The 20,177-nt window shown below is 42.3% G+C and overlaps 1 protein-coding gene, 1 long non-coding RNA gene and 1 pseudogene across 7 annotated transcripts in view; all 3 read right to left on the minus strand.

Moving 5' to 3' along the window:
- Positions 1–19,727, minus strand: part of ARHGAP17 (Rho GTPase activating protein 17) — a 69,268-nt gene extending 49,541 nt beyond the window's left edge. For 4 of the 6 annotated variants that reach the window (XR_004002235.1, XM_030576986.1, XM_030576985.1 and 1 more), the window contains exon 1: positions 19,547–19,727. Coding sequence is in view for 4 of the 6 variants with exons in the window: in XM_030576986.1 (XP_030432846.1) it covers positions 19,547–19,599 (53 nt within the window). In the remaining 2 variants the exon portion in view is untranslated. Of the gene's footprint in view, positions 1–19,203; positions 19,337–19,546 lie in introns of those variants that run through there. The other 2 variants (XM_030576982.1, XM_030576987.1) reach the window with 2 other exon arrangements.
- Positions 1,062–3,420, minus strand: LOC115658308 (annotated as a pseudogene).
- On the minus strand, positions 7,983–10,959 carry LOC115658310. The gene is made up of 3 exons (XR_004002236.1): positions 10,856–10,959; positions 10,409–10,412; positions 7,983–7,993 (listed from the first exon to the last, which is right to left on the minus strand). It is a non-coding gene; the product is annotated as an uncharacterized LOC115658310 (long non-coding RNA).
- Positions 19,728–20,177: the final 450 nt, after the last annotated feature.

The raw sequence follows: 20,177 nt of genomic DNA on the forward strand, positions 1-20,177 counted from the left end.
TGAAGTTTACAGGTTCAAACACTAAAGGTGATGTGACAGTTTTTGTTACTATAAAGAAGAAACACAGCAAACATGATACCAAATAAGCCCATTTATAATCTTAGATAGTAGAGGTATACATTCTGAAATGGCATCCAAATGGCACTGCAGTCGTATTTAATATCTGAATCTAGATGTTTAGTGCTCTAGAGTGACATCAGGGCTAAAAACAGATGCAAGTTCTAGGCAGACAAGGCCATGGAGAAAGAAGGCAGCAGTTTGTATGGAGAAGCAGAACTGTGGATAACAAAAATTGGGCAAAGCAAATTAAACTGAGAAAAAGGGACAGAAGGAGGCAGGAGTGAGAATGTGGGCAAAAACCAGAAGTGACGCAGCAACAGTCAAGGCATGACAGCAGGGAAAATGGGGGCTCAGGTATTACAGGACCAGAGGCTGCAGGCCTTACTTACAGGCTGGGACACACTATCCAGGGAAGCAGTGATTCTGAAAAAAAGATTTGGGGATCATAGTGGATAATCAGCTGAACATGAGCTCCCCGTGTGAAGCTATGGCCAAAAGAGCTAATGCAATCCTGGAGTGCATAAACAGCAACCTTGAGAAGGCAGAGAGCTTATTTTACTTCTTCATTTGGCACTGGTGAGACTGCTGCTGGAATACTGTATCTGGTCCTAGTGTCCACAATTCATAAAGAATGTTGATAATTTGGAGAGGGTTCAGAGAAGAGCCATGAGAATGATTAGAAAAAAATATCAGTGAGAGTCAGGGACCTCCATCTGTTTAGTTTAACAAAGAAGTGGTTAAAGGGGGACTCAATTACAGTAAATATTTACCTGAAGAAAAAGTATTTAATAATGGGCTCTTCTCTCTAGCAGAGAAAGGTATAATACGATCCAAATGGCTGGAAAGCTTGACGCTAGACAAATTCAGACTGCAAACAAGGTGTACATTTTCAGCAGTGAGCAATTAAACCACTGGAATAGTTTACTCAGGGTTGTGGTGGATTCTCTATAACTCATTTTTAAATCAAACTTGGATGTTTTTCTAAAAGATCTGCTCTAGGAATTACTTTGGGGAAGTTTCTGGCCTGTGTTATACAGGAGGTAAGACTACAACAGTTCCTTCTGGCCTTGACATCATTGATGCCAAAGAAAGACATTGGGAATTGAGGGTTTAGTTAAAAGCTCCCTCTTTTCACATTCAGGTCTCACATCGGTTTCCTGAGAGAGAGAGAGAGAGACACACAGAGACAGAGACAGAGAGAGACAGAGACCTGTGTAAGAATTAAAATTGGGCACAGAAGTTTTCCTAATAACTCTTCAACAGGTCCCCACCTGGGCTGGACTCTCCTCTCCAACAACAAACCTTCATTTGAGACTGCTCATCTGAGTACTGTGTTTTGCGTCACCGTACACTCAAGTCTGTTTTTATGTTACTTAGCTACAGTGTATACAGAAACCAATGTTAATGTGTATAACATGCAGAGTTATGCTATTACCATCCTGGTATGTGTCATGCACAGTATGATGTTTTTGCTATTCAAGCATGAAGCTGGAAATTAACTCTTTATTACTAAGCATCTGAGAATTAATTATGGAGCTCTGATTAAAGGCTAATTTGGGGTTATTAGCCACATAATATAGCTTTTGTTCTGATATTTTAGCATGTTTAGAAGTTGGTTGTTACAGTGCAGAGCATTAGATTTAAAAATACATCAGACTTCTGTTCCATGGTGTTCTTTTCATACAAGGAAACTGCACTAAGACCACTGGTTCTGTTTGCCGGGTCAGTTTGTGGGTAGACTTAAACCAGCTAGTTAGAAATGTGTTCCCAGTAACACAGCACCTCATTCCTATTTCTGTTCAAAGCAAAAATTAAAGAAGCTTCTTCCACGGTCTTAGTTTTACATATTACTGTTTTCTCTTCATCTGAAGTAACAGGATTACTTTAGAACAATTTAAATAGGGGAAAAAAACCTTAGAATTACTCCACCGCTACAGGATCTTTTGAGGTATTAATTCATCAAACTTCAAAATATTTGCTTGGATTATAATCCTAGCATAGGTATGAAGCTATATTCCTTCAACACAGCTGTTTCTGACTTTAAATGGAGTAACAGATATCGCAGATGGAGTGATGTAAGAGTAATGAAGTGGTCTGCACCCAAGCAAGGGATTTATACTTTCCAATATAATGGGTCAGTTTTACAAAATAAGAACTTTACCATTAGCTGTGTCAATTTTACATGCTCATATCTTGCTGAAGAGGTCATCTGCAGACAGACATACCATAGTTTGTATTTCCCTTGATCAAATCATGAAAACAATGACTGCCCTTAACATCATATATGTTTAAAGTGTTAGTGGTCTGGTACCATCTAAAACCAAGCTTGATTTTTTTTCTTTGACAGACAGAACTATTTTATGAATTTTTAGACTCAAAAACACATCAGCTCTATGTACAAAAGAATAATGCAGATTACAGGTGAGAGGCTTCATTCCACAACAAGATCAAATTGCTCTGCTTCTTCAAACTGTGCATTCATTTGAGCAGCGCACTCATCCAATTCAGCTTTATCTATCTGGGGGATCCTCCTTTTCTTCCGTTTCTCTTTGGGGAAGGAGATGCCAGGAATGTTTATGTCCCATTCCTTAGTGGAGCCCAAGGCATCGGGCTCCACTGGAGTCTCCTGGGCAGGGGAAACCTTACCCACTGGAGACATCTGCTAGTGCATCAGGCACTAGGAGCTTCTCAAAGCCAAAGAGTGAGCACTTCTTCTGCAGGCCATGGGCGAATGTGGGTGTGGACATGTTCAATCTGCGTGAGGCATCCAGGCGGCTGTAGCATCAGCGCATTCTCTTAGACATCAGCACATCCCTCTCATCCTGAGGAGGAGAGTCACATACAGTGATGCTAACTGTAGACAGGGCAGCCTTCTCCACTAGGCCTGGGGCATTGGCAGGGAGAGATGATGCTAAGCATCAGTGCTTCCACAGCCTTTGGCCTCGCTGCTTTCCACTGGGAAGTTTTCCTTTCCTGCCTTCTGGGAGATCCTGGGGCTGCGCCGTGAAGTCCAAGCAGTACCAGTCACGCATGGGATTTGTTCTGCTTTAGTCAAAGCAACAGCAGGCTGCTGTTTTCGGGGCATGATCTTTTTCACCATGATTGATCGCTTTACCACTGGAGCTGGAAGTGGGATCTCCACCATCTTCTTCTCCACCAAAGGTTTCCTCTGGGAACCACGCCTGGTAGGAGACCCTGCGATCCTCTCGGACCTGCATCTTGGAGGAGGGAGACAGCATCTCCCCGGGCTCTGCTCCCCGCTGGGGCCACGCGCGCAGACTGGGGCCGCCTCTGGCCCCCGCCCGCCATCCGTGGGCCTGTCCGCTTCGCACCGAGTGGGATGGAACCCGCCACCAAGCCCCGTTCGAATCACCCGCCGCTACAAGGGAAGTGATTTTTTTTTAGTACATTTTAGAAGTATGTTAAGGTAGTTTACAAACCACATGTAATGTTTCTAGTTTATACCTGTGCTAGCTTGAGTGGCATATGCTAGCAATATTCACATAGGCAGGAAGTAGGTTTTAGCAGTGAACTACCCCTTCTCAGCTTATTGGACACTCATTGAAAAGATAGTTAACTAAGTCTTGCTTTTTATTTAAAATCGTCTATTTTAGACAAAAAAAGTGTCATTGGTTCCCTCAGAAGTGTTAGATACATCTGAACACCATATTTACACACAAAAGTCTGAGTCAAGTGATTTTGGGTGGATGAAACAACTTGCCACCTCTGAGCAAAAGAACATTTTCTGCCCTTCTGTAAAGATCACTGACTGCTTCCAAAATGGAATTAGTGACAGTGCATTACTTTATTTTTGTGGTTCTACTGCTGCTTTGTGCAACACAGTGAATCAGTCAATCCAAACTGTTCCTGTCACTCTGTGAGGTAATTAACTTAATGAGAAAACAATTCATGCAAAGGAAAAAAACCTCCACCTCACTTAAGTGGAGAAGTTGTGGCCTCATCCAGCTGACTTATTTAAAAAGGGCTACATTTCCTGTGGGACTGTAAAAGTATAAGATGCACTATGATGTGCATTTTTTGAGAAAGGAATGTTTCATAAGTTTGAGAAGGTAACGTAAGCCTTAAAAACAAATACTTAATGGCTATTTTACCCAAGTCATTAGTGAAAATAATTCACCCTATAAAACAGTGTCACAAATGGACATTTGAAAATCCCCCTGGTCTTAGCAAAGACACAAATAAGTGATGGTTTAAACATGGTAATATTAGTAAATGTCAAGTGTGACCTTGCTTCCAGAGAAGTCTTGGTAACTATGGCAATGGAACAAACAACCAGCTATCAAGCACGCCTTAAGACAATGAGCCAGGTGCAGAGAGGAATGATTTATTGAAATCAGTTAGTAAACCTCACCACAAGTTTTGGACAACTTCATTATAACACAGTATAGTCGATCTACTGTGGCTCACTATAGGAATTTGTATTAGACTAGAGTAATTCCTATAGCAGTGGCTCTCAAACTTTTGTACTGGTGACCCCTTTCACATAGCACGCCTCTGAGTGTTTCCCCCTTATAAACTAAACACTTTTTTTGTATATTTAACACCATTATAAACGTGGAGGCAAAGCAGAGTTTGGGGTGGAGGTTGACAGCTCACGACTCCCCATGTAATAACTTTGCGACCCCCTGAGGGGTCCTGACCCCCCAGTTTGAGAACCTCTGTCCTAGAGGCCTCAGAGATCAAGACTCCACTATGTTATGTGCCATATAGCTATAGTTACACAGTACTTAAGAGAATGTGGCCCCAAATCCTAAATGGGGTACCTAAATTCTACTGCAATATGAAAGAGAGTCAATGATTTTAACCAATTATGAAACCTTGTTTCCAGAAGTTATATACAACTTTAAAGTGTCATACAAACAGTCTTTATTACAGGTCTCTGTGCACAGGCAAGTTATGAAACATGTACCATAAACAGGCTTAATTTATTAATCTGTCAAATAGCCTATTCCCACAAAAATTCCTTTGTTCAGAGTATGGTTTGTATGTCCACACCATCAGTAATACACCTAAAAACAATTCAAGTACCTAACAAAAACAGTCGGCTTTAGTCAATCTCAAGTGAACTGCATTAATCTATTACGTAGAAACAGCTTGTTAGCACTTTCTCTCTGAATAGCTATTTCAGCAGATTAAAATCATTCCTATTTTAAGATTCTGTGAGAATGAGCTGGTATTAAAATTTTTTAGCTCAGAAACCACAGAATTCTTCTGTAGACCTGGCACGGTCTATAAGGGAACTGAGGTCAGCTTAATGCCGCCACTCAGGGGTGTGGATTTTTCACATCCTGACCAACAGTGAAATTGACCTAATCTTCTAGTGTAGACCAGGCTTTATAAAATAGATTGAAGTTACCCTAGAATCTTCAAAAACTAGAGTGGTAGTTAAAGAATGATTCTGGTGGCTGTGGCCAGTCAGGCATTCCGATATGAAGCCCTTGTAACATTAACAAATGAAGGCTTATACCCTCCATGCCAAAATTTAGCCTTTTCACCATCTTTTTAAAAAGCATTAATACACGAATTGCACCTGCTTCTCAAATTGCAAGTGTTCATATTAAGAAATTTATAAAACACTCCCAAAAGCTCTCAGCGTGCTGAACAAGCATAGAGGCAACCTTAAAATTACAAAGTGGGTAAACAAAAAAACAGAACAATGATTTTGTTCAATAGTTATTGAATGAGATCTGTCTTGAGCCGGCAACATTTCTCCTAGCTTGTATCAGAGAACTAAATACTTTACACAGTGTGTACCCAATAATGGATTGTCAGTTGTAGAAAGTCTGCAAAACAACAATTTATCACCATCACTTTTTGACAAGCACATTTTAAACATTCCACTACAAGAGGCAGAAAAATTTTTATTGGAGAAAAAAATATTGTCAAGTGAAGGGAAATAGTAAAGACCTGACACTGAATACTGAGGACATGTAAAATTATGAATGGCATTTTCTGCTAGCTACTGAGGGAACTAAAAACAACAGAAGCCAGGTCTGCTCTGGTAAAACAACAACCAAAAAAAACACCACCACACACAGTTGAGGAAAATGAACCCATTAGTCCAAAACTTCACATACAGAAGGTAGATAATAAGAGGGATGCATGCAGATACTTGTAATGATTGCACTCTACTCACTGCTACATGGCATCCCCTTCTGGGGGTTAGCTCTGCCTGGTTCCACGTCCCCTTTCTTCCCTTCCACCATTGCTGCTCTCCCCCGACCTCACAGCAGAGCAGTATAGCTGCTTCAGGGACTCGCTCCTCTGGCCAGGTCACACTGATTTTCCCTTCAAGGGAAGCCTTTCCAAGTCTCTATGCACAAGCAGTGTCAGGCATTCCTCATGCCCCCTGCCTTTGTCATTCCTGCAGTGACTCAGGCAGTCTTCCCATTCACTGCCCCAAGCAATAAGACTCTGCAGTGGAGGGTGCGGGAACCCAGGCCTGCCCTCCGTTCTGGGTTCCAGTCAAGGGCCTTACAGTGAGCAGTTACCGTCTGGGTCCTCACCAGGAGCGGCGCCAGGGTTTCTGACGTCGTAGGCGGACGGCCATTTCGCCGCCCCCCGCGGGTCCGGTGGACCTACCGCAGTGATGCCGGCGGACGGTCCGCTGCTGGAAAGGCTCCGGTAGAGCTGCCGCAGTGATGCCAGTGGGCGGTCCGCTCGTCTAAAGGCTTCGGTGGAGCTGCCGCAGGCATGACTGCGGTAGGTCCACCAGAGCCTTTAGACCAGCGCACCGTCTGCCGAAATGCCTGCGGCAGCTCCACCGGAGCCTTTCCAGCAGCAGACCGTCCGCTGGCATGACTGCAGTAGGTCCACCGGACCCGCGTGCCGCCCCCCTGGCAAAATAGTGCCCCCCAAAAATTCTGGCGCCTTAGGCCATTGCCTAGGTCGCCTAAATGGTAGCGCCGGCCCTGGTCCTCACCAACCTTACTGCTCTCTTGCCAGGACTACTTCCTATTGCACCTCTTTAAGCTCTTCCTTGCCAACCTTCTTAGTCAGGCCCCTCTCTCAGGCCTACTAGCTAAAGGCTTCCTTCCTGCCACCCTCTCTCAATGGTGCCTCAGCATCGCTTTGGTGCTTTAAGCGTAGCCAAGCCCTACACTTTTTTTTTTTTTTCTTTAAACTGCCAATAACCCTCTTAGCACTAGAAGAGTCATGTATGAAGCAGATCCTTTGGGATGTTCCCGAAGAAATGCATATTTGAATGGCTGATGAAAAAGCTACAGCAGTGCAGAGATATTAAAGATAGTAAATCTGAGTGACTATTAGGTTATTATTCTCATAAAAACTATTCTTTTATCAGTGTCTCAAGTCAAGTAAATACAACATGTTCTCTCGCAGATTGTCAAAAGGGAGTTTGGCATATAGTGCTTTCTCTCCTGAAGAACTGTTAATCAAGAAGCATCATTAACAGAATGACAGAGCAAGCCAGAGGTACTTCGCCAGACAGTCTTAGAATGTCCATACTACCACTTACGTTGGCAAAACTTGTGTCATTTCAGGGTATGAATATTTCATCCCTCCAAGCGACAGTTACACCAGCATAAGTGGTAGCATGTATAGCACTATGTTGGCCGGAGAGCTTCCCCTGCCAACATAGTTACAGCTATTCGTCAACAGGAGAGCTCTCTCCCTTCTGCATAGAGCAGCTACACAAGAGATCTTACAGCTGTGCCACTGTAAGCTCTCTAGAGTAGACAAAGCCTTAAATTCTCTCTGCTGTTCCTATTTGGAAGAATTAACTAGGCTCCCTAGCAGATCTACAGTTAAGGCTGAATTGATATCTACCTTTAAAAACAGGAGTAAATTCCCTCTGTAACTCGAAGTCTTTAAATCACGATTTGAGAATTTCAGTAACTTAGCCAAAGGATATGGGTCTACGGGGGTGGGCAGGCAGGCAAAGTTCTGTGGCCTGCAATGTGCAGGAGATCAAAGTAGACTGTCATTATGGTCCCTTCTGGCCTTGAAGTCAGTCTATTTCATATTGATATAGTCTCCAAATTTAATCCTTTTCAGAGGAAATTCCCCATAGCATCTTACTTTAATGTAAGGAATTGCTAAATTGTAGAAGATGAAGTATGTTAGATAAGCAGAAGGTCTTACTGCAAGAAGTAGATCCAAACTGAAATCACATAATGGATACACATTTCCCCAACATGAATAATTTAGGGTTTCTATTGCTTATAAATGCATTTTCATAGCACATGTACTATATTGCTTCAGTGCACTCAAATGGTCCTGAAAATAAGTGTATACAGTATTGTTGAAGCTGTGTTGGAACTAGGATATTAGAGGGACAAAGTGGGAGAGGTGTTAACTGGCCATTTCAGCTTGAAGGGTCCCTTGAAATGTGTTTACTTATGCTAAACACTCTGTTCCACCTTGTATGTAGATGTGACAGTACAGTTCCCAGACCTGAAGAGCTCTGTGTAAGCTTGAAAGCTGGTCTCTCTAACCAAAAGAAATTGATCCAATAAACAATATTACCTCACCTCCACCACCCCTCTCACTTTGCCTCTGGAAATGAGTAGGTCTGCAGATATATGAAGAAACTTATTCCACTCTGGTTTGGTGTGGACAGACTGAAAGGATAATCTGTTATCAGGTATTCATGAGCTGCTCTATTTGCTTACACAAGTAGCAGATTCAGATTTCTTACACAGATACACATCTTAAGAGGTTGACTAATATCCTTCAAAACTAGCATGGATAACTAAAGTTTCATGCTGAAATAAATTTGTTAGTCTCTAAGGTGCCACAAGTACTCTTGTTCTTTTTGCGGGTATAGACTAACACGGCTGCTACTCTGAAACCTGATACTAAGGCTATGTCTACACTGTACTTTCGTTGGTAAAACTTTTGTCGCTCAGGAGTGTGAAAAAAAAAACAAAAACAAAAAAAAACACCAAAACCATACACCCCTGACCGAAAAGTTTTACTGACAAAAAGTGCTGGTGTGGACAGCACTTTAGGCAGTGTTATTGAGTTGTCAGGAGAGCTCTCTCCTGTGAACAAAGAGCAGCTACATCACACGCCTTACAGTGGCAAGGCTTTAGTGGCATGGCTGTGCTGCTGTAAGCTACACAATGTAGGCACAGCCTAAGAACAACATACATTATCGTTTCAGGCAATAATGCTTGTTGTTCCTTGGACACTGACAGTAACAGTGTTCCACACTGCCATGTAGAAAACAGATTCTATTAATTCCCTTTGCTATTAGCAGAAGAGTGATTTAGAGGCAATGAGCATCTGATGTCACTCAATAGCCACTTGTCAATTTAGTGATTCATGTTAGCATTAAACAGAATTTGCACAGATCTAGAGTTTGGCAATCATATGGATGGACTCAAGAGTGTCTTAAGGAAAATGAGCTCTTCAGGATTTCAGACAGCTCCCCTAAACCATCTTTTATACAACAGAGGTCTAACTTCATTCTCATTCACTGAGCAGCACCTGAGCTCCAATTGGAGACAGCATGGAATATATACAAGTTAAAGGTTATATAAAACACACATTTTTAACTTCGTATTTGTGATACTGATATTCATAATACCTGTGCTTGAGAAAACGCTCTCTTATGTTACCATATGGGCTGAGACTGAACATGGATGAAAAATATACATATTTAAAAAAGCAGCTAAGTGAACTTCATGGGCTAAAACCAGAACAGATTATTCTTGCAGAAGTACACAGCTCTAATATAAAGAGCTTTTCTCAACACAACCAGAAAGTTTGGTTATCAGCAAGTGGGTTTTTGTGCACGTTTTGAGATACCTGTCCCAGGATCCCCTATGTCAGCTTCGAGTCCTGTGCAAATAGATTTCTCCACTGGGCCATCAGCTTATGGAATGCTCAGTGTAGACTAATTTCAAGACAAATTTTTCCATTCACAGAATGAGCCTGCATCCTAATCTGCAGTTTCATACTAAACAAATCAGAGTAGCAAAAGGGTGGTCCAAGGAGGACACCACTAGGTTTTACATATAACAGAATGAAGGACCAGACTTCCAAAATGTAGGCCCATGAACAGGCATTCTAGAACCAGCACCATCATCACAGGTGCATGCTCTTTCACGGAAGACATTCACAAATACTAAGGGTTTGTTTACACTACACAGCTATGTCACTACAGCTGTGCTGCTAAAAGTCAGGCAATGTAGCCGCTGTTTGTTGGCTCTCCTGCCAACAAAAAACTTCCACCCCCAATGAGCAGCGTTTGTATTGTCCGAAGGAGAGCGGTCCTGCCGACAACACGCTGTTCACACTGGCACTGGTTGTGACAAAACTTGTGGTTTTTTTATTTTTTTTGGGGGAGGGGGGTTTAAACACCTCTCAAAGACAAGTTTTGTCATTCAATTGCCAGTGTAGACATAGTCTTAGTTTTCAAAATAGTGTAAAATACCAGTGAACGATTAATGCTCTTATCTGTCTCCTTCAAAAAAAGTACATAATACTGAATAAATAAAAGCAGTACTAAGGTGAATAGTAAACGCTGAGGTGTACGTTAAAAAATCATTAAAAGGGAAAGTACACTCCTAAATGTGTTTAGGCTACTAGTGAGTGGTAGCTTGAGTATCCAGTTTCTGAATGCTATTTAATACTGGAAATTAACTGTTTAACAGAACTGTGTATCATTATGGATGAAAAGCTGACAAGTACTTTGTAACAAGCAATATTTAAGAGTAACACTAAATGCCAATTTAGATCAATAAAATAACATATTCCTGATTCCACCTTGTACCTTGACTGCCAAATGGCTTGGAGAACTACTAACTATTGCTTAGCACAGGGGTAGATAACCTATGGCATGGGCGCAGAAGGCGGCATGCGAGCTGATTTTCAGTGGCACTCACACTGCCTGGGTCCTGGCCACTGGCCCGGGGAACTCTACATTTTAAAGGAAGCTTCTTAACATTCTGAAACCTTATTTACTTTACATACAACAGTAGTTTGGTTATATATTATAGACTTATAGAAAGAGACCTTCTAAAAAGGTTAAAATGTATTATTGGCACACCGAACCTTAAATGAGAGAATAAATGAAGACTCAGCACACCACTTCTGAAAGGTTGCCGACCCCTGGCTTAGCATAATCATTTTTGTCCTGGGTGTGAGCTATTAAAAGATACATTAGAACACTTCTGTTGAGTCAGACTGATGTCATGTGTGCAGGATAATGAAACACACTCCACTTGTATAGGAGAGCTTGCTCTAAGAGGAGAACTAAGTGGGATGCAGCTGCAGTAACTGTTGTCCCATCTCCTATAAGGCAGGTGGTTTGTGGTGAAATCTGGAAGGCAAGTTATTCAGATTTGCAGTCTGTATTCTAAGAGACCAAGACCATTATTTAATACTAGATAATATCTCTGCCAATGCCAAGAAACACATGTACCTGTCAACCTAAAGTTTAAGATTTACATCTGCTAAGATCATTTTCCAGGAAAACTGGTCTGATCCTGACACCTCCTAGTTTGAATTTGATGGTAAATGCATCCTAAAAACACCAAGAGAATTACTGGGAACAGTAGTGATACAGATCGGTCTCTGGAATCAGGAAAGAAACCACAGTGATGAGTAACATTCATTAGACATGAAGTCTAGTAGTTTTAATAACTGCAAACGTGTTTCTCAAACTAAACAGCACATCCTTGAAAATACCCTTATGAAATAATTTTTCAGATGAGTGTAGGTCAAGTGCACATTTGTATTCATATCACTTGAACAAACCTTCATACTGACTTTACTTTCAGAATATAATTTGTTGAGATAATTACAACTATAAAACCAAATTTTGACAACTACACCAAACCTCATTTTTTCTTTAGGCACTACCATACTTCAAACCCTGGTCAAAGAGTCTATTGGTTCTGGACACAAAAAGAATTAGTATTTTAACACGGAAGCAAGAGAACCGTTACAGTTACTTCTAACTTCACTTCAGGTTCCACCTGGCAGAATCAATGTCTGATCACGGGGAGTCAAGGGCAAACAAACAAACAATCTTAGTCACTATTTCATTGTCTCTTGAAACTCTTGAGAGAGAATATAGCAGAGTATTTGGAGTTTACAGAATTTTCTGCATTTTACTTAAAATTAAATCATGATTGCCTATTCAGCTAAATAGAAGTGAAACTAAGAGCATGCATTTGTCATTGTAGGACATGCAGAATATAGAAACCACTTATCTCGAAGACTGAGGCCAATCTGGTATCCAAACCAAAGTAAATGCCAGGATGACAGAAAGATGGGCAATAATTTAATATGCAAATTCCATACCAGAAAATCTCAGTTTCATATATGATACCACCAATTAAAAGTTAATATATAATCTCATAAAATAGTGTAAACAAAATAAATCAAGCCATACAACTATCTAAAAGCCCTGCAAATATCTGAATTGGCAAAAATGAGACTATTGAGGTAAGGACTTCTGTAAATTATTAATTCTAAAAAGTTGAAAAATTCTATAATGATATACTGTCAGCTGTGACTCGCAGATACAATATGCAGCTAACCCACATGAAAAACACAGATCCAATTCCCCTCTGAGCTATGGCCAAAATGCGAACCTAAGCAAAATGTCTCTTGGAAACAGCTTCAAGGTCCTGTAGTGGAGGCTTCAGATTAAAGAGAAAGTGTTAACTTTAGTTGATTATTGTAACATGTAAAGTTGAAGACTTATCTACTTCTTGCACATCTTGTATTGCCATTTCACACTTAACTGTAGCAACACTGAAGACACTGCCACATAACGATGTCCTGGTAAACAAAGGCAATGAAATCAATAAGATATAAAATCAGTTTAGATGTGATATTAAATTGTAATTCAGTTTCTTCAGAGGATTAATTTTAATCAACTACAATAAGAAACAAAATTGGTGGGTATATGTAAAAACAAGGTGTTAGGCATTAGCCAGGAGTATTCCCATCTACAATTCCTGATTTAAATCCTCAGAGCAAACACACACAAATTCCTCAGTGCTTTAGAATGCCAAATCTCAATGCATTCCAGATCATGGACACTAGATTACATTCTCAGTTTATTACTAGAAAGATTAGCACAGGGAGACAAACTGTAGCCGGCTGGCTCAGACTGATGTTCAATTTTTATATTAACATAGAATCCAAGTAAGAGACTGAAAAGCTAAAGCTATTACACATTCAACATGCTACTAAAAGTATCAAGTTTTAAAAACATGGGAAATTTTTAATGATGCAGTTAGCCTGTGAAACTCATTGCCACTATAGGAAGGCCAAGAACTGAGTAGGATTCAAAAACAGAATGGGCATTGATATGGTAACAAGAACATCCAGAGTAACGCTAATGCAGATTAAACATTTTAGAAAGGATTTAACACTTTCTTCAAAGCATAAAACATCTTTCTCTGAAGAGGGCTAAGGTGTTGCTTCCTGTAATGGCAGGTTATTTTATTTTAATTGTCAAGTAAGGAATTACTTGCAACTTCCTCTGAAGTAGCTGATACTGTCCATTATCAGATATTGACATTAGAGGGGAGACCACTGATATCATCCAGTATGGCAATTTCTATGTCTCTTTCCTGAGCAACATGTTAGCACAATTTTTACTAACACCTTTTCACTTCGGGCATGGCTACACTTGCAGGTGTAGAACGCTTTGAGTTAAACCCGCCTTCATAGAGTGCAGTAGGGAAAGCGCTGCAGTCTGTCCGCACTGACCGCTTCAAGCACACTGGCGTGGCTACATTTGCAGCCCTTGCAGTGGCAGTGGGAGCGGTGCATTATGGACAGCTATCCCAGAATGCAAGTGACTGCAACATGCTTTTCAAATCGGGGGATGGGATGGGGTGGAGTGTGTTGTGTGTATGTGAGGGGAGAGAGAGTGGGTTTGGGGGAGGGGGGTGAGAGCATGTCAGCATGCTGTCTTGTAAGTAGCAGATAAGCAGCCGGCTGTCAGAAACAGAGCTTTCAAACGGCATATCCGCATTCCTACAATGAGTTCAAAACAATGAGAAGAGTGGCCACTTAAGCGGATTATGGGACATTTCCAGAGGCTGATCAGAGTGCAGTAATGCAACACCTCGTCCACACTGACGCCCCAGCGCTCCAGTGGGGACGCAGCAAACATTGTTCCACTCACTGGGGTGGAGTACCAGCAGCGCTCTAGCCGCGGAGTAAGAGCACTCTACGTGCCTTGCCAGTGTGGACGGGGAGTGAGCTAGTGCGCCCAGGGCTCTTTTATTGCACTGTAACTCACAAGCATAGCCAAGCCCTTAGAGCGGTTCCCCACCTTTGCCCCTTTCTTCAGTTATTTTAAAATGCAGTAACTAATCATGGCTCTTCAAGTTCTGTCCATTTCATGCAGAGTTACTCGTTTCCAGGGCTGCATTACTTGCAGCAAGCCATCAGTTAAAAACACTGAAAAATAAGGCATTCCACAAGAGTTAGGAGTGATTGTTAGACTACCAAAATGAAGTGGGGAACCTAACACCATCCTCAAGTGAAGTCTGAAGGATAATTACTGCAGAACATCTAAAACCAGGCAAATTAGTGATTTTGGTATTCTGCTCCACTTAACTCTCCCCTCCTCAATTATTATCTCTCAGCTCCTTCAGGGCTTTTGTAATTCCATATCCCTCTTTCAATTTATTTACAGGCATACTTCCTAGGTGTGTCACTTTTCTACTCTAATATAGTCTTTCCCTGTTGCTACTTTCATTGCTCCACTATGTTGCTGCTTCTCCTGTGCTCTTGTTTTACCCATCCTATATGTTTGACCCAAGAAGCAGAAACTAATCCCCCCCATGACTTCCCACTGTATTCTCATAGTTATAATTTACTTTGATCTAGTTAATGTTTCAAGTGACCATTCTGCTGCAGCATCAGAAGCTATTTCCTAGCACAGAGGATGCCTGCAGCTGAAAAAGCACTATCAGAGCTCCAGCAAGCAGACAAAGTTGTAGATAAGAGAACAGATGCATTTCCAAAAGAAAGATATGATCGTTTTAGGTAAGGAATACATACCACCATACTGACTGCAGGAAAGGCCTTTCATACCCCTGGAAAGGTTAACTGTGTGGATTCCACGCTATCTTTGAAGAAAAGGCCATCGTTAGCACTAGTCAGCTAAAAGTAGACATTTTTCTTACAACAGTTGATTCTACTGAGAAATGGATGACACTCAGTTGCTATGTAAGGTAAGGGGAAGTTGTACATACAACAACCAGATGTTATTTTTCAGAGTGTGGGAACATCTGCTCAAGAGGTAGTTATTGCTGTCTATCCTTTTGTTAAAGCAGCAAAGAGTCCTGTGGCACCTTATAGACTAACAGACGTATTGGAGCATGAGCTTTTGTGGGTGAATACCTACTTCGTCAGATGCATGCAGGACTCTTTGCTGCTTTTACAGATCCAGACTACCACAGCTACCCCTCTGATACTATCGTTTTGTTATCTTTTCACATGATCAACTTTTCTGTTAGGGTGTCATATAGTGGTTCCCTTTAAATGATGCCTTGAGGAAAATCTTAACATTTTAAGTAAGTCTTTAAAACGGTGTTTCCTAAGGTTCAGTGCGGTGGTGTACATAGTCAAGCCTCAATTTTTCTCATGTCATACGTTATGTTTGTGGAGATACACTTCAGTCACGTTTTTCCAGAGTCTGCAAGGAGCCTGAAACAATAGCTTTAAGGTGTGACTTGCTCCATTTATTTTAAAGGGCATCCATTCAAATCAAAACAGTTTAAATATCAACGTTGTAACTTAATTAACAGCTTATCAAAGCACATAAAAAAGCAAATGTTATACTATGAAGATTTCCACAACCACTCATTTTGAAGCCAGAAGTGGATAGGCTTGGGAGATACCACCACACCTTCCCACCCACCCCCCATCCAAGAAGCAGCCCAGCAGAAGGATATCTAAGATGCAACAAAGGAAAGCCAAGCCAGAGGAGCTCGTAGGCATTCTTGGGGGGGGGGGGACAGTATTTCCACTTCAACATGTTCTGTATTGTATCAGAAGGGTAGCCATGTTAGTCTGGATCTGTAAATAGTGACAGAGTCCTATGGCACCTTACAGACTAACATTTTCTGAATGAGGTACAATGGTGATGTCTATTAAAGTATGTCAGACATCATAGTAAAAAGAGTCAGTTCTTGCTTCCACCTAATAGAAGCAAGAGGGAGGGATAGCTCAGTGGTTTGAGCATTAGCCTACCAAACCCAGGGTTGTGAGTTCAGTCCTTGAGGGGATCATTTAGGGAACTGGGGTAAAAATCTGTCTGGGGATTGGTCCAGCTTTGAGCAGCAGGTTGGACTAGATCACCTCCTGAGGTCCCTTCCAACCCTATGATTCTCTTAATATTTGGGGGGGGAGGGATAGCTCAGTGGTTTGAGCATTGGCCTGCTAAACCTAACGTTGTGAGTTCAATCCCTGAGGGGGCCATCTAGGACAAAAATCAATACTTGGTCCTGGTAGTGAAGGCAGGGGGCTGGACTCAATGACCTTTCACAGTCCCTTCCAGCTCTATGAGATAGGTATCTCACTCTAATGATATCACCACACATTCTGCAGAAATAAGTGGAAGCTTTCTTGGTGATTTTTCAGTCATTCCATTTAATATGGATTTAAAAAGGAATAACCATGAGTTTTCAGTTAACAAAATTTATTTTCCCTGATCAGTGCTTTGCAACTCCCTAAACTGATAAGTCTGCAAAACATGCATGTTTATAGTTGGCAAGCATACCAATGCTAATAAGAACCCCAAGACTATTGCTCTGATCTAAACTAAAGCTGGAACTGTAGTTGACTCAGTCTGCCCTCATAATCCCTGGCTAAAGGTATAACCACTATGGCCAATGTTTAAGTTGCACTGTCCAAAGCGTGAAGTACTTCTTTTCTTCCCTAATGTCCCCACTTTCATTTAATTCTTTATGCTATTTGAAAAAACAAGTGGTTTAATTCTCTTTGGAAAAAGAGTCCATGCCTGCAGCCCCGCACTCACGAGAAACCTACAATAGGAAAAGTCAGTATGAGTGAGCAAAAAGCTGATAAGGAAAAGTTTCCATTTAAAGCGTACACGGAATTATGGTAAACAGAACGAAAAGTTAAGAAATAGCTTGATAATTCCCTTTAATTTTGGACCTCATGACATGTTAATTTTCATAACTTTCATGTCATTTTCAACTTTTTCCACTATGAGAAAGTTATTCTGTACATTTGTTTATATTTTAATGAAGCCAGTGACTCCACTAATCCAGGCACAGACTATTAACACAGCAACAGGCTACCTGGCAGAGGAATGTGACTTATAATCATGCTTATGGTTACCACACCCTGAGAATACCAGTAATGAAACAACTTTGATAGCTGCAGCTTCCATTGGACTCTAGCAATAAAAACATTTTTCAACTGCAATAGCCAAAGATCACCTTCAAGGTTGAAACCTCTACCCCCGTACAGATTGCTACATATAGTTAACAAGATTTCATGCACTCTTTCCATACATATTTTCTAAAGTGAGAGTTGTATATGGCATTTGTTGGGTCTAAGTAATTCCATATTTTTATATCTATATCTATATCTATCTCAATAGCACCAAGAAGCACCATTTAAGATCAGGCCCATTGTTCTACAAACTGTACCAACACTAGATATGATCCTACCTGAAAAAGCTAATATCTTAAGATGAGAAGTGAAATGAAGATGTGGGGCAGGGAAGTGAGAATGGAAGAGGTTTGAAAAAAATCTCCATTTTATAATCACAAATAAGGAACCAGCTAACACTGTATCCCCCTCAAGCCATCATTAGTTGACATTTCTTATTTGTTTTATGTAGAAGTGCATCCTGAAGGGAAAGCACATAGTTTTAAGTACCCTGTAAAGGATGAGACAGGAGTTGAGCCTTGTTCCAGGCCAACTTTCAGCTAGAAAAAGCAGAACTCAAACAAGAAATAAGTTACTCTAAAAGATACAAATCTATCTTAAAAGAACATTAAATCACATTTCAGTATGTACAGATGACACAAAGTTATGCTTAGGTATGTGAAACTAGGCCAAAGACCTTCCAAAAGGTCTAAGCCAATAAAACAAACCAAAAAACTAAATTAGTGACATTTATGCCTACGGAAACTTACACTTTGGTTACTGCAGAGGCCTAACTTCTCTGCCAATTAAGACTGACCCTTATTTGTACAGTCTGAGCTTTCTTGAAAAATATCAAATAGAATTAAAAAGAGAGTAAAGTATAAACAAAATTTATCAAAAAATTAAGGAAATGAAAGTGAAAGAGTTAAACAAAATATGAAAAGGAAGTGTAGAATGCAAACAGTTTTGTAGGAACTTTGTGTAGCCCAGCTTATAAATCAAAGAACTGTACTGCCATATTTACAGCCAATCCAGGTGGTAAAAAAATTTCCTTACTTTTTTTTTGCATCAGTATAACATACCTCCAATAGATTAAAGTTTTTGCTTTCTGTGTTCATACATGTCAAATTATACTATTGAAACAATATACTGATAGGCCAAAATACAACTGAGAAGCAACATTTTACACAAGCTAGCTTTAAACTCTCAGCACTGCTGAGATAGCAACATTTAATCACATCTAAGAAACACAGGACCCACTGCACATTTTTTCTACTTTCTGTTTTATATTTGTGTTAGCCAATCGCATAAATCAGAAGTGATAACATATATGAAAAGAGCATAAAGTCCTAGACGATATGATAAAGCATAGCATAAAAGAATAGAATTTCTACACCCCCAATTTCATGAAGCAGCATTTCCAAAGTCACTTTCAGTATCGATAAAGGAGGAGAACAGTATATTTGTGTGGAACAACAGGAGATCAAGTTCGCCTGGTGTCTAGAAGAAATTAAGTTTCTTAAGTTACTAAAGTAGTGTAAGAGCCACAAAATAGTTTCTGTACTAGAACTGCTGGAACCAGTGAGGTCACAGCCTACTCCAGATGTTGAGGATATCTGTCTGGCCTTGTTCACCTCCCGTACATTGTAGCAGACCAGATTCCGAGGGGTGCTGCCTACTAAGAACAGCGTGCCCCAAGCTGTACTGGGACACAGCCACCTAAGGACTGCCTCTCGAAACCAAGTCCGCCTCACAAAACACCCCGAAGTCTTTCACTCAGTCAGCCATGAGGGCCCCTCCGCCAAAGCTGGCGAGCACCAGCGCTCTGAAAGAAGCGGGGAGCCGAGCCACCTGGGAGCAGCAGCCCAGGTACCGCGGCGCTCACATCTTGGCCAGGTCCGCGACCCCTCACAACGCCGCCCCCTCCGGCACAGCCGGCGAGTCACTGCCACAGCGGGGCGAGCGCGCGCCCAGGGCGATGTCCCTGGCAGCTCAAAGGAGGGACGACTAAGGGGAGGGGGCGGGGCCGGCCCCCCAGACCGAGCTCCGGCCGGAGGTGTCCGGGTCGGGCGCATCTCCCGGGACCCCGGGCGGGGCGAGGGGGCTCCCGGGCTCGTACCTGCCCACGGTCTGGTTGGCCAGCAGCCTCATGCGGTTGAACTGCTTCTTCATGGCGGCGGCGGCGGCCCCTGTCTCTGCGCCTCCCGGGAAACGCTGCGGCCAGACCCGGGCTCGTCCCTGCTCCCTGCGGCAGCCCTAACACCGAGCGCCGCTCCCCCACCGGAAACCACCGCCACTTCCGGCTCCGCCTTCCCCGTGCAGGGCGAGTCACGTGGGCGCCGGCGTCATGTGACCCCTCCGGCGCCTGCCGTGCGGACAACATCCGGGCCCTGAGGAAGGGAGGGGCGAAGAGACCCGGATGGGGGTCACCTAGTGGGAGATTGACGTGAGGCCCGGATGTTGGCATCACGCGGTGACGGGGGAGCCATTTTGTGCCCCTTCGAGCTGGGGCCGCGGTGTCCTGGCCAGGAGCCGGGGCAGCCTGAGCCCGCCTAGGGCAGCGCGCCGAGTCCTGCAGCCGGGCCAGGTGCTGCGGCGCCCGGCCAGCTCCTCAGCCAAGGAGCAGGGGGAGCCGCAGAGGGGTGACTTACCCCAGCCTGTGGGGCAGGGCAGCAGTGTGCCCCCTTCCTCTTGGGGTCACCGCCTCCTTGGGGCCTTGCGCCGCCCCTGCTTGGCTGGGAGTTTCCTTT

The sequence above is a fragment of the Gopherus evgoodei genome, chromosome 10 (genome assembly GCF_007399415.2).
Source record: "Gopherus evgoodei ecotype Sinaloan lineage chromosome 10, rGopEvg1_v1.p, whole genome shotgun sequence".
Lineage (NCBI taxonomy): Eukaryota > Metazoa > Chordata > Testudines > Testudinidae > Gopherus > Gopherus evgoodei.